Source organism: Brachyhypopomus gauderio, chromosome 7 (genome assembly GCF_052324685.1).
Source record: "Brachyhypopomus gauderio isolate BG-103 chromosome 7, BGAUD_0.2, whole genome shotgun sequence".
NCBI lineage: Eukaryota > Metazoa > Chordata > Actinopteri > Gymnotiformes > Hypopomidae > Brachyhypopomus > Brachyhypopomus gauderio.
In genome coordinates this window covers 3,955,466-3,969,021 of record NC_135217.1, presented here as the reverse complement: position 1 = coordinate 3,969,021, position 13,556 = coordinate 3,955,466, and the positions used below count along the sequence as shown (strand labels likewise).

General features: G+C 38.6%; 1 protein-coding gene across 2 annotated transcripts; it reads right to left on the bottom strand.

The window, feature by feature from the left end:
- Positions 1 to 2,879: 2,879 nt before the first annotated feature.
- Positions 2,880 to 13,086, bottom strand: LOC143518502 (nuclear GTPase SLIP-GC-like). Of its 2 annotated transcripts, XM_077011000.1 has the most exons (14): positions 12,985 to 13,086; positions 12,724 to 12,747; positions 12,523 to 12,618; positions 11,726 to 11,831; positions 11,418 to 11,640; positions 11,038 to 11,250; positions 10,721 to 10,915; positions 9,792 to 9,970; positions 9,498 to 9,540; positions 9,267 to 9,371; positions 8,228 to 8,324; positions 7,995 to 8,128; positions 4,317 to 4,669; positions 2,880 to 4,201 (listed from the first exon to the last, which is right to left on the bottom strand). In XM_077011000.1, exons 2-14 carry the CDS (start codon positions 12,734 to 12,736, stop codon positions 4,177 to 4,179), a joined length of 1,782 nt encoding a protein of 593 aa, XP_076867115.1. In that variant the 5' UTR covers positions 12,737 to 12,747; positions 12,985 to 13,086; the 3' UTR covers positions 2,880 to 4,176. The 2 variants fall into 2 exon arrangements, with proteins under 2 accessions (XP_076867115.1, XP_076867116.1); XM_077011001.1 differs by lacking the exon at positions 2,880 to 4,201 and having other exon boundaries at positions 4,393 to 4,640.
- Between the last annotated feature and the right edge of the window lie 470 nt (positions 13,087 to 13,556).

Below are 13,556 nucleotides of genomic sequence, written 5' to 3'. Positions count from 1 at the left end.
CATTGATCAGATATTCATGTTAATGTTAATAAGCACTTTGTAAGTGTAATGAGGGGACAGATTTCAGATGATCATGTCTGACTGTAATCCATGTGTTACACATATATGGCATGTTATGCTGTTTTTTTATTACCATTATTAGTATGTTATTATGGTCATACACACTGTGAGCCAAAACATGGTGCTCCAGTCATCCTGTCTCAGTGTAACTGACTAAATGCACTGGACTGTAAGAAATGTTTACTCCTGCATTTCAGAGCTAAATAAAATATTTGTTAATGCAAAAGACTTTATTATTTTTATTAAGTATGTGGTTGTTTTAAATCTAGAACATTATCACTACAGTATTGTAGAGCTTACAATAAGTTAAATGCACTTGAACTGAGGTGAATTGTGTATTATTATGATAAAAAAGCACTTCTTAGTGAGTAATAAAATGCATAATATGAGTATTTCCAGCTAACTTCAGGACATATTTTATCCTAAAATGCTTAAATAATCCCTTTCTAATCTTATTTCAAGTTGGTGGTGGTCTAAAGTCTAAGACAATGTCACTATTTTAGAACTTAAAATGAGTTTAATACACTTGAAATAAGGGTACACAAAGCTACTTTTGAGGGAAAAATTGCTACTTTTGAGCATTACAAGCTTATTGTGATACACAAAACTTTCTAATACTAGTAAAATATAGCTCAAAATAAGTTTTCCTGGATCATTTCAAGATCAATTTTATCTCAAAAGTCTTAAAAATCTTGCTTAAAACAAGATTAATATGCTAGTTTTGGCATTAATAATAATATTTGATTAGGTAGGTTTTGCTTAAATTAAGTCATTTTTAGTGTTTTTTGAGAGTACAAGATCATTTTTAGTGCAAGATTTTTTTTCTTGTTTCAAGAAATCTTATCAAGCTAAATTTTCTCACTATACTGGCAGATAATTTTGCTTGATTCAACCATTCTTTTTCTCGTTTTGTTTATATTTTTTCTTATTTTTTGGCACAGATTTTTTGCAGTGTATGTGACAAAACTGAAAAGTGGGGCGTGCAAATATATTTAGCCCCCTTTCCTTAATACTTTGTAGCGCCACCTTTTGCTGCGATTACAGCTGCAAGTCGCTTGTGGTATGTCTATCAGTTTTGCACATCGAGAGACTGAAATTCTTGCCCATTCTTCCTTGCAAAACAGCTGGAGCTCAGTGAGGTTGGATGGAGAGTGTGTGTATGAACAGCAGTTTTCAGCTCTTTCCGCAGGTTCTCGATTGGATTCAGGTCTGGAATTGACTTGGAATTTTGCTTTACGTTTTGGATCATTGTCTTGATGGAAGATAAATCTCTGTCCCAGTCTCAGGTCTTGTATAGACTCCAATAGGTTTTCCTCCAGAATGGTTCTGTATTTGGCTCCATCCTTCTTCCCATCAATTTTAACCATCTTCCCTGTCCCTGATGAAGAAAAGCAGGCCCAACCCATGATGCTGGCACCAACACGTTTGACAGTGGGGATGGTGTGTTCAGGGTGATGAGCTGTGTTGCTTTTACACCAAACATATTGTTTTGCATTCTGGCCAAAAAGTTTAAAGCCTGGGAAATTTTTTTATTATCCAAATCAGGCTCTAAACCTCTCCACAACAGTATCTCAGACCTGCCTGGTGTTTTCTTTGGTCTTCATAATGCTCTCTGCACTTTAAACAGAACCCTGAGACTATCACAGAGCAGGTACATTGATACGGATACTTGATTACACACAGGTGGATTCTATCATCAGACTTGTAGGACAACATTGGATAATTCAGAGAACCTCACTGAACTTCTGGAGTGAGTTTATTGCACTGAAAGTAAAGGGGCAGAATAATTTTTCATGCCCCACTTTTCAGTTTTTTTTTTTGTTAAAAAAAGTTTTAAATGTCCAATAAATTTCATTCCACTTCACAATTGTGTCCCACATATTGTTGATTCTTCACAAAAAGAATTTAATTGTATATTAAATTTGCTTGCAGAGGTGGGTAGGAAGAAGACTGACCAATGTCTTGTCACCTGAAAATTTGTGACCAATGAAATGAAGCCGGGCAGTCACGTGATCGCATACGCAAGCTTTCTCCACCAGTAGCAAGAAAGTGACAGAAAAACCTCCCGAGCATCCCTGGCCTCATATACAGCCAATGTTTACATTACAAATGTGTAAAAAGGACAGTTAAATAATGCGCTGTTAGTTGTGTCTGCCAAAATTGATCTTCAAAAAGATGCTTTATCTATTATATGCAGGGCCGGCGCCACGGGGGGGTCAAAAGGTGTCCCGCCCCCCACTCAACAATCGTCACCACCCCAAGTACTTTTACTTGAGTAAAATTGTTGAATGCTCTACCCACCTCTGTTTGTTTAAAGCCCGAAATGTGGCAAAAGGTTGAAAAGTTGAAGGGGGCCGAATACTTTCACAAGGCACTGTATAAGTTCCCCATAGTTTTGGGGAAGAATTGGAGTGGCGACATGTCCTTCCCATCATCCCCAAGGGTCCAAATTTGGATTTTTTTTTCTGATAGTATAAGTTGCCACACCAGTTGTCAGCAGGAAATGGCAGTAGCACACAAGAAAACGAGCACTGCCTGTAGGTGATACTCATTCTCCAGAAAACATGACTGTACATGATGATTCAGTAGATTCCCCACCCATTTGTAGTCGGCTATTACTTTTAAACCAGTTAAGCGACCTGCATATCATCGTTTATACAGCTGTTTATTTTAATTATAGGAAAATTCTGAACCATACAAAGAGAAGTACATTGACTTAAATAAGCCTTGTGAATAACCACGTTTAATTGTTGAGCTAGATAATAGACACATAGTACAGAAAAATAGCATCCAGTGCAGAAACTGGATCTCTCACAGGGTTGTACCTAGTTTCAGCAAATATTTATTTGCTCTTCCTTCGGGTATTAACAAACTACCCCAAGAACAAATCAGTCTACTATAGAAACCTCAGGAACATTCTCAAACGCCTTGTGAATGTTTAGCACCCTCTGTACTAAAATATTTAAGTTAAAGATTTTATTTATTCTCATCTTAGATATTTTTATTCAACATCTCATGTAAACTGAATGTCTCTCCCTGAAATATATACTTTATGTGAGAGCTACATAGTGCAAGTATGTATAGTGTAAAAAATATTGTTGGTAAAACAAAATTGTGTAAGGAAATTATGCATCATCATTGACTTCAAGTGAATTCCCTACTGGAACTGGTTCCAACAGTATTGCAGCAGGCAGATCCATTGTCAGCGTAACAAGGCTCTTATATGATTGCCTCCGCAACGTAATCACGTAAGGGAGCCGTGATCACGCAGAACACACAGACTCGACTAACACATAACATAAGGGCAAGGCATCAACATGGCAACGTTACACACATACGGAGGGAGACTCATAAACGCACTCATACCATAAAATGACAAAAGGGGGACTAAACTTAATAACATACATGACTAAATAACAAACACCCATATTACATGACAACATTTACATTAGTACACCGAACATTGCTAGGGAGCCGCAGGGGCTCATGGGTAGTGACGCCGCCCTGCCACTAACACAGGGCCGAGTTTTAGAGGCCACCACAATATAGTGGACTGGAGAAGTGACACCCCCCATAATTTCCAGGGAAGAGGGGTGATGGTGATTGGACACTAGGTGGTGAGTGGTGCTCCCTAATTCTCTTTTAATTCCATACGTAAGCAGCTTTGCCTCAGTTGGATAAAGATGCGAACACATGGCTAACTGTGTGTCCTGAATTACAGGTAAAAAAGGAAAAGAAAAATACTCCCCCCCCCCCCCTTCTGCATGCGTGGAGGCTCCTGTCTTTTAATGTGTGCAACAACAACAAGTGTTAAAATGTTTTTATTTTATTGATATCTACATTCTCTCTAGATACAAACACTTTATTCATATAGTACCGTCATGCCAACTCCAGACAAAAGCACCTCTGGTCATCTCCCCCGTTTGTGTCTTTCTCCTGTTTGACCTCTTGTTGTTATCAAATCACTGTCTTACATCAGCCTTGTTCAAAGGCTCATCAGTACTTTGTGGTCAGCATTTCTGAGCGTTTATTTGAGAATGTTGGGAGGGATCATCCACAATGTTGAACATGTGTACATTAAACTGGAACTATATAAGTTCTATCAATTCAGAATTCTCATTTGGGTTTCCTTGGCACGTGGCTGGAAAGAGATTACATTAATTATGAAAATATCTAAAAGACATTATTGCTTTATGGATCTATAATACAGAAATGCTAAGTCTATAAGTTGTTACATTTACTTTTAATAAACTCACCTTGGCACTGAAATTGAGGATCTGTTGAATTGTGTTTCTTCTGGTGCTGATTGTTTAGACAGGATGTTTTGTTTAGACTTTTTTTGCCAAACCATATCCTGGTGGTGCCGCTCTCGCTGCTGTAGTTTTTCCCGTTTCAGCTGGAGATGCTCTCGTTTCAGCCGGAGATGTTCTTTTTCAAGCCGAAGCCTCTCTTTGTCCAGTGCGATCAACTCAGCACTACACCTACAGACATTTGCGGATTGAGCCGACGGACCGGGCCTTCTGTGTGAAGTCCCAGCGTGTGGTGGTGCTGTTTCTGAGGTCCCTGGAGATGAGGAAGTGCTGAAAGCCAGAGAGGCTGGGGATGCAGGCTGTGTTGGATGGAAGTAGGTTCATGCAAACATCTATTACACACAGTATATGCCTCCTGCTCTTACCCCTGCATGGACAACGACTGTGTGGTATGACTAGGAAGGGGTGACAGGCACTGAAAGCCACTTGCATTTCTCAGTGGGATGGGGGTAAAACGTGGTGATTAAGACTGACAGGTGGCAGGAACGATAAAGTCTCAGCCTACCATAACAGGCCACCTCCTCCTCATGTGTTATTGGCAGTGTTGTATGAAGTATTCGAGACCCATACTTGAGTAAAAGTACAAGTACTCTATCAAAAAATTGACTTGAGTAGAAGTTGAAGTGTTCTTTAAAAAATTTACTTAAGTAGAAGTACAAAAGTATTCAGCATTTTTTGTACTTAAGTATTGCAAGTAGTTTAGTCTAAAATGTATTACTCACGTACTGAAAGTAAAAAGAACAAGTATTGTGTTTTGAATTAATTACAGAAAGCCATTAAAGTTTGATTATAAATTGTTTTTATATATCACTTACAAATCAAAGATGTCAAAGATCACAAATACAAGTGTTCTTTATGTACTTAAAAAACTGGGGTTAACGCTTCGTACACAAAAAACAGATAACCTATGTCCCGCTACGTCGTAGGTTTGACGCAGAAGTACAAATTCATGCCTTCATTTAGCTGTGAAAACGAGGTGTATTTTGCACGTAAAATCCATCCGTCGGATTCTAAGGGTGAGCCTACTGCCCTGCGTTTACCCTCATTAAATGCCCTTACCCTATAAAAACACTACACTATAAAAATGGACACATGATTAGTCAGCACGTCGCCTTTATTGCCAGCTAATATTAAGTGAATTCTGCAGCACGCCATGAACATAATTAGGTTAGTTAGCTAAGATATCTAACCTAAGTCGTGCTTACTGCGCTCTTCTGCTGTTACCAAACACTGTACCATCTCTTTTAATGAGATAGGCTAAAAAGATAATTATTTGGAATAATTTCGAATATATGTGTATTTGTATAAATATGTAAATCAAGCTGAAGGTGCTGGAAAATACTGAAAATGGACCTTCAAAGTGCCGCACAAGTGCATAAATTCCACCTTGTAACTTCGCACGCACAAAAATCGAGAGGTGCACGACCTCGCGACGCGACCGCGCGCGTGGCCAATGCGCATTGGCGGAGCCAGCGCGATTGCATCATTTTTTCCGCGTGGACCCTTGCGGCAGTCATGACGTGTCAAGTGAACCTAGATTACGAAGCTCGTGTGTTCAGCGAAGGCAGCAGCAGAGTAAACGAGACGCGACCGGAGCATGCGCAGTTTTCTCATAAGACAGCCTGCTCGCTTAACCCGGTGACAGCGCCAGTTAACATGTTTATAATTGTAACGAGTAACTATACAGCACGTAAAAAATTTATTGGAGTAAAAGTATTAAACTGATGGAAAATATGTAGTGAAGTAAAAGTGGAAGTAGGAGAACAAAATAACACTCCAGTAAAGTACAGATACAGCATTTTAGTACTTAAGTACAGTAGTGAAGTAGTTCTACTTCGTTACTATACAACTCTGGTTATTGGTGCTGGTGTTCATTGAGAGGCAACACACGGGAACGTACACACCTCATGAAATAAAACAGAAAGGCAGAGACCCAAGTGCCAGCCTGCAAGAGCAATACGTTTGACACACATCAAAAGTAATAGCGAGAGAGAGAACGCACACAGCGACTCAAAAACACCAAAACAAAACAATGCGGAAGACAACGCGTAAACAAAAAGATCAAAGCCGTGAGGGCACGGAGAAAAGAGAACCTAAAAACAACATGGGAAATACGACGTGTGATAAGTTATACTCAACCATAGAGAGACGGGAGAAAAACAAAATAACAACAGTAACTAAAACCGCGTGGATAAATACAACGTGAAAACAAAGCCAAAGATGCCAGGGGAAGTAACTGACAGCAGGCAGAAAACGCCGCAGCAAAATAAAACCCTTCCCAAAAATAAAGGCAAAACGGATAGGAAGATATATAGGATTTGGAAAACTTGAGATGGCTCAGGAAGCGACGCAGGAGATAGAGACTCGAATGAGTTAAGAGAAAGAATGAGAGAGAGAGGTGGCGAGACACCACGAGAAGCAACCACAGAGAATGCAGAGACTGGCTGAGAACGCATCGGCATAACCACAACGATTCAGCAGTGTTTCGTCTCCACAAGCTTCCTTAAGAAGCCTAACAAACAGCTGAGACGAATCACTGCTGATTACGCCGATTTAGTCTGGGACTGACTCGGGCGCCCTTAGTGACGGCTGGGGGAACAGCATCCGAGCCAGCCCTGACACTTTTGGTTTGTAGGAAGTTTTCTTTTCATAATTTTTTGTGTATGGTTAATTTGGGTTATTTTGAGAGGTGGCGGGGTTGTTATACTCCTTCATATTTTTGTTTATTTGTACCTGGGTCAGTCACTTGAAGTTTTATTTGGGGTGTGCATTGATGGCTTTGCATACTGCCATTATTGAGTGCATTGTTGTAACAGTTTTGCCGTGCAGTTTTTTAAAGGATGTACTCTCTTGTCATTGATGTAAGTATATGGTGATTCCTCAGACTTGTTACTGATTCATTTGAGAAGCCTCATAGGGATCCCCTACCCAGTATAAAAGTGGGGTGGCATAGTCTGAGCACATTTAGGGGTGTTGTGTTAGTACGTAACCCCAGACAACACCACAGCTTCTTGCAAGCTGCTCATCAGAAGACCACAACAATTAAAGAAGGTAACAAGGTATTTTTAGAGCCATCTTCTTAGAACCATGTACGGATTTGTTCTCAGTTTTAGAAGGACCAGCCTTAGCAAAAGTGGACAAAACTTGTCCATTGATCTGTCTTAAAGACCCTCAAATTATTGGCAACTCGTTGCTTCCAGAGGGAATTAGCTGTTAGGTCAGGGATATCACCTGACATGTTGGTACATCCAGGTTCTTTACACGGTGAATGTGGTCAATATCAAAGCACTTCACCCTATACACTTCACTTCCTTACAAGAACTATCACCTCACATTCAGTGTGTTGATATCTCCACACACAGCTCAGTCTAAACTATCAATTTGCTTTTGGTGAATGAATAATGTACATACTGTAGCTCTATGGTATGAGGCATGATGCTTAACCTAAGGATATTTGTAACCATAGATAGCTGGGTTGAGTAGACTGCACCAAAGTGTTCTGCCAAAAAGCAAATAAATGTTTCCAAATAAATGTTTAGATACTATAGATACTGTACATTTTTTCTATCACACTTGGCTTCTATCGCACTAGAGCCAAGATGTTAATTCTGTGATGTGACTTACCATGAGAGTGTCGGTGACCTTGAAGCATTGAATCGGGGAGAGGCATCCAAGTGCACCAGAGATATAGAGATTTGCAGTTTCAGTTGTGTGAGTGTTGTTGTATGACCTCAGGAGGTTCTTGAGTTTAGGGATTTCTGCATTTGTTGAGATTAGAGAATCCCATGCTGACCAACTATTGATCAATGTCTTTTTATATTAATGCCTTAATGTGTCTGGAAGAATGTATGCTTTACCTGTATCCTCTGGTTTCAAAAGTGGATTTTCTTTGGTAAACTCTTCAGAACTCACAGTGAACACAGAAAAGAAGTTGTTGCCACAATTGAAATGTTCCTAGAACAGGGAGAAGAGGAAAACCATTGATTGGGAGTCAAGCATACCTTAAAGCTCATAACTCTTGTGTTAGATGTTAGTGGTCATTTTTACTGTCCTAGAAAATGTCTCTTGACCACGCAAAGGTGGGGCTACTGACAAACTGACAAACTTCAGAATATTTCAAAACTACTGAATTAACAAGGTGACAACTGAAAACATGAAGAACAAAGTGCACATTGTCCAGCAAGGATGAGACACAAGCAGACATACAACACCAACTATAGAACAAGACAAAGACCAGCAGTGTAAATATATGGGGAGGACAAACAAGGAACATCCGGGGACAGTTACCAGGAGGGACTGGGGACGAGACTCAGGTAAGATACATAACAAGAGCTGGGTAGGAACACAGAACTAAAACAACAACACATGGTAAATGAAGCACATACAACAGACTACAGGTGAACAAGGGGAATTGCTGTGATAGAAGTCACACAGCTGGAACACAAGCTCTGGTTCCAGTGATTAGAGTCTGCCCACACTAGCAGAAACAGTATCTGAGCTTGTTACAATAACTGTATGAGTTATACATGATAATCTGGAATAATGACAACTTGGCATTCAAAACGAATAAAAAATAACAGACAACAGCCTTATCCAAAACAAAGAAATTACTGAATGTCAATACAAGGCTTAAAGCCTCCACTTCACTTATGATTGGAATTCAGTTAAAAAATGTGGATGGCTAGTTTGTTATGCATTTATTAATAATTAATGAGATTCATTTATTTAAGGCTTACATACCTAAATTACCTCTATAAATATAATTACAATACTACTCATCCTATACAACATAGATTACCATATGAGTATGAAAAGCAATATGAAAATAGCTCCTCAAACCAAATTTGAGATTGGTATCTCTGTACTTTGATACAATAAACAATTGAAGAAAACTACCTTTATTGTGTCTTGTTGGTTAAAAATGTTCCTCAGTTTTTCCTTAGCTGTTCTATTTCTGTGTTTTATACATGCAGCTTTTCTCTTACTGGCGTACTGAGGGTCCTGTAAGGTAGAAACATTTTGTTTATACTACATTTAACTCGTGGTAACACTGTCCTTGCTAATTTAACTTTATTTCTTTATATTTATTTAATTTTGCTTTAAAAATTATTTTAAAGTCATTATTACCTCTGATGTGATTTGAAAGTCTTCATCTATGAGCTTGGCAGATCTACATTTCAAAATGTTTTTGTCATTTTGAAATTTCCAGTCAAAAATATTTACATTTTAATTTAACTAATCTATTCATATGTCAAAAATGCATTGACACCCATATTTATGGACTTTAATAAGGTGGGTAGTAAACACAGTAAGCTAAATGGTAAGTACGCCATATGTTTTCTCGTTCCGCTACATCATATGAAAAGAAGCAGATATAGTAATTATAACATTACAGTTTAAAGAACTATAACTATTGTTAACCTCATGTAGCTCTGGGGGTTGATGTCATCAGTCTTGGTGCAGATGAATGAGATACTACTGCACTCTCCACGTTCTGCCATGTCTCTTACACTGTTGGACAGAAGATTCCAGGCCTCCTTGTCAGAACCAGCACGATTTATTTCACTTACAATCCACACGGTAGAACAATCTTGCAGTTTCTGTAGACCATCAAAGAATATTAAATAAAGGTTATGTATATGAAGAATATTAATAACGTGCTATAGTCAGCTGTCAATGGCCAATCAGGTGTCACGCTTGATATTTATTATTTGCCTTTAATAAATATTGCTTCTCTCAGCCTGTCACTCACTACATGTTACAGTAATTTAATAATTACCCATGTTCCTTTTTGTTTGTGTGACGGGCAGGGGTGAGCAACTAAAAGGAAGCGATCACGCCAAGTCTCAGGGAAAAAGGATGGTTTAATAGAAAGTGTGCAAACCAAAACCCGTGCAAAAGATCCAAATTAAGGATATAATGACCAGCGGTCAACTGGTACAAAGACAAGACATATATAGGCAAACAAATGACCCTCAGGTGAGACGGATCACGGGCTCCGCCCACCTGAGGGACGCACATGACGTCACCAAACAACAACAACAGCGGCTGTGGACAGAGGCGGCCGGTAGGGGGCCGCCTCACCGTGACAGTTTGTTGCCTGCAAATGTGAAAATGTTGTGTTGTGTAGCAGCAATTCAGAAAACCAGTTCCCACTCCCATCTGTCATTTATACGTATATTTCTTACTGTTTCAATTGTGCCATAAATATTACTGGTGTCCTGTAGTAAATGTCCATGTCTGGTACCCTATACTAAATCCATTCTGGCCCTATCTTTGTAGCACATGAGATATGAGGAAATTTTCACATGGACTTTCTAGAACATTCTAAAATGACCATCAATACTCACCAATCTCCACATCTCATCTCTGCTCTTGTTGTAGTCTCCAGTTCCAGGGAGATCCACTAACACAACATGCTCCATAAAATCTTTGCAGTTAGGAATCTTGATGGTCACACTCTTCACTACCGGCCAGTAACATTCCCCAGGACTCGAATCATCATGCTGAATATAACAAGCTATCAAATCTTGGAGCTCAGAAGCCTGGTGTGTGCAAAATCAATATAAACACAAAGAAAGATTCTCAATCACATACGTAGAATCTTGCTTTTAGACACTGTCTGAAAATTCACAAAAACAACAAAAAGAAGTCCATATTAACCTACATTTTTGCATGAAATTGTTTTCCTTTTGGATTTGAGGAACTCTGGAATCTCTGAGAACCTCTCATCTTTCATGAGGTTTTCTTTGGCCATAAAAACACCTTCTTCTCCATACAGTGCTGTAATCTTGTCATTTGCTGCATTGAACATTTCATGATCCTTGTCATCATCTTCAGATAAAACTTTCAAAAGTGTCTCAAGTTCATCTTCCCAATTCTTAAGATTAATAGAACATTATTAGGACAAAAAGAGAACATAGAAAAAACATTAAAAGAACATTAAAAAACACAACTGGATAGAAATGATAGGAGTTGTTTTTGTGTTTTGGAGCATTAGAAAACAGGTACTATGGCCAACATACTATGAGAGAAATATTCTTGTACCTGTTTTGAGATGAATTCAATCTCAGCTATGTAGTTGGAGTTTGTCACATTGGCTTCCACCTGTATGATGACTGATGTACAGGCACAAATGCTTCCTGAAGGCAGCAGGTTACTTTCCCCCAGAACAGCATTGATCAGTGAGCTCTTACCAGTCCCCGTCCTTCCAAACAATCCCACAGTCGTTTTCTTTTTTATTTCTTTATTCAATTTTGAAATATTTTCCCTGTACTCAAAGAAAAGTAAACCATTTCTTACACAAATTTGAAATATTTGGCATTTGTGCTAATAATGTGCTGTTACTACTGTACCTGATATATTGAGTAATCGTCTTGGTGGAGCTATTTTCAATTTCATTTCTGAGTTTAAATGTAACATTTGGCATAAGTACTTTGGCCAATCTGATGTACCTTGTTACTTGCAAAGACAAAAACACAAATATCAATAACAATGTTATGAACTGTTAAATCACAATCAATATAATAGGGTTGTGTTAGGGTCGGTCTTAGTTATGCACTGTTTTCCATTTTTTCCCAACATTGTTATGTCAATTCCCACTGATCAGCTAATCTCACACTATTGCACAACCATCAGTGGAGGATCTGGTGAACGCACACTTCATTCGAGACGTGATGCCAAGCACCATACCTTCTTTGAACTGCTGTCTGCACTACAACACACTTGAGGGACAGTAGTGTCCATAAATTAGGGGGCAGAGCAATGTTATTGCTCCAACAATGTATTTTATTGATTTGATTTATTTAACATGTGCCATGTCTTAAGTTATGTACACCATGTATAGTGTCCTTGAGTATCCTGAAAGGCGCTCATAAATAAAATTATTATTATTATTATTATTAACACAGAAAGGACCACCAGTTTCATTGCACCTCCCAGCACAGGACAGTTATTTTGTATTGCACAAGTGCTCAACAGACATCTATATTGTTCATCAGCTGTGTGTCTAGTGTGTTAGTAAATATCCACCAGGGCTTAATTTGAGCCGGGAACTCCGGGAACTCTTTAATTTCGAAGCGTGCGTTCTGGGAACTGTCTGCCTCAATCCGGTAACATTTTAATAACAATAATAGCGAAATGTAAATGTTACCATCACTCATCTTCTCTGGACTAGGACATGGCAATTTGTGTCTTTTTGGTGTTTCATGTGAAGTAGATGGGGTGTCTTTACATGGTCTTTTGATCCCTGTTAATGGGATATAAATATGTAATATATACAGACATTTCCAAAAACTAATGTAAAACATTTTTTGGAAATAAATATGATATAGAACATAAAAACATAAATCACCTCTATTACTCATCTGCAGTTATCCTGAGGAAGAACAAGAAATATTTCAAATGAGAAATGGAACAAAATGTCACTTAGTTGAGGTCTCTGGTTTTTATCTTTTTGGTGTTCCTGAGGTAACCCACCCCCACCCACACCACCCTCCACCTCTCAGTTCCACATTATCTTTAAGAGAAGATTATTGTTGCACGATATACCAGTACTACCAGATATACACAAGTATTCTTTAAAAAGCAACAAACACATAATTAGGCTACTTACTGTGTATGTAGTTGTGTTGAACAGAAGAGCAATAGTAGCAGCTGTATAAACTGTAATACGCAGGTTGCTGAACACACATCAAACTCGTAGCATACTACAAACAGGTGTGGTGTAACACAACAGAGCACTGCCTACAAGCCTTAAGTTTCATTTTCCTATCACTATGATTTCGTGTTAACACAGAAAAATCCAGTATAACCGAAACTGCCCGTCTCACTGGATTATCTATTATAGCAATCTCATTTACTTCCTATTTACTGAGACAACTTTAAAACCCAAGTCAGTGATACATTTGGTTATGGTGAAATACTTAGATATGTGTAAGTGTAGCTCAGTAATATGAAGAAGAGTAGTACAATAGTACTGCACACTAGTGTCCTACTACATGACGACGATGTTCACTTTGCTTTTGAACATTTGAAAAAAAATGACACACATTGACTGCTAGACTAATATGCAGCTGTCTTGGAAGACACCCAAAGAATCCTCTTGGTACAGGGATTTAAAGCTTTTTGTCTTCTAGAAACTTGAATTTGAAAAAAGCTTTACATAAGTCAGTGCCTACGTTAAGT

What these genes read in the sequence shown, in the direction of transcription:
- LOC143518502 (XM_077011000.1), bottom strand. An exon ending in TTGAATTCATCTCAAAACAG is followed by an intron (nt 11,251 to 11,417) that starts GTACAAGAATAT and finishes ATTAATCTTAAG; the next exon opens with AATTGGGAAGATGAACTTGA. An exon ending in GAGATGAGATGTGGAGATTG is followed by an intron (nt 9,971 to 10,720) that starts GTGAGTATTGAT and finishes GATGGTCTACAG; the next exon opens with AAACTGCAAGATTGTTCTAC.